This window comes from Myotis davidii, unplaced genomic scaffold (assembly GCF_000327345.1).
Source record: "Myotis davidii unplaced genomic scaffold, ASM32734v1 scaffold208, whole genome shotgun sequence".
Taxonomy (NCBI): domain Eukaryota; kingdom Metazoa; phylum Chordata; class Mammalia; order Chiroptera; family Vespertilionidae; genus Myotis; species Myotis davidii.
The window spans coordinates 1,177,658-1,178,538 of NW_006299706.1; the positions used below are offsets into that span (position 1 = coordinate 1,177,658).

At 55.6% G+C, this 881-nt stretch overlaps 1 protein-coding gene across 1 annotated transcript in view; it reads left to right on the forward strand.

Annotated features, from left to right (window-relative positions):
* EFNA3 (ephrin-A3) overlaps positions 1-881 on the forward strand; it is an 8,728-nt gene that overhangs the window by 1,159 nt on the left and 6,688 nt on the right. Inside the window, exon 2 of the mRNA XM_015571683.1 lies at positions 796-852. Coding sequence (XP_015427169.1) covers positions 796-852 — 57 coding nt within the window. The remainder of the gene's footprint in view (positions 1-795; positions 853-881) is intronic.

The window sequence follows — 881 nt, forward strand, 5'->3', positions numbered from 1 at the left end:
GCTCGGGGACCCCCACCCCACCTTGGCTTTTCTCCACCCCCCACCCCACAGTGCCCCCAGCGTCACTGCCTTCGCCGGGCTGGGGTTGGGGAGCACCCGTGTGCCGGGGGTAGGCCGTCCGTTTTTGGTGGGGGGCAGGGATGACCTGTTTTCAGCCCTGCTCCCAGCGCCTCAGGTGGCTGGGTTTCAGATAAACCCATGAGCTGCCACATTAGTATATGGCGGGAACTCCCTCTCAGTCTAGGACGGTAATTAGACAAGTGAAGAATGAAAATGAAATCCCATTTGGTATGCGACTTTTCTCTATTCAGGTCACAGTAAATAATTTAGGAAAAGTGTAATTTCTCCTATCTTTAAAATATGCAAATGAGAGGTAGTGGTGCATTTTCTCAAATATTTTCTGCAGATGCCAAACCAGTGCTATTCAAAGTTGGATAATTGCAGTAATTAATTTCTGAGGGGGGGTGGGTGAGCCTCATAACAGCAAATAGATGAGTAAGTCAAGTGAGAAATAACCCACACGAGGAAACGCTGGAGAGGGCTGCAGTGCCACGGGTTTTGTTGCAGAAAAAGGAGCAGGAAAGGAAGTGGCAGTAGAGGGCAGTGTTATTAAGAAGATGGGCTGTGAGTTCCCACTGGGCTCCCTGTCTTCTGCTCTGTTTACAACCCCCTCCCGCTTCCCATGGAAACCTCCCGGTGGGGGTGCGGCCCCTCCCCCGCGGCGTGAAACTCGGGGAACTCCGGGGGTGCTGGAGGCCTACTCCCCAGTTGCATGAGCGTGTTCCCCTCCCCCAGACCCACACGTCCGCCCTCTGCCCGGCCGGAGTCTGGCAGAGAGCGGAGAGCCTTCAGGTGAGGGCCCGGGCTCCCCGCCGCCTCGG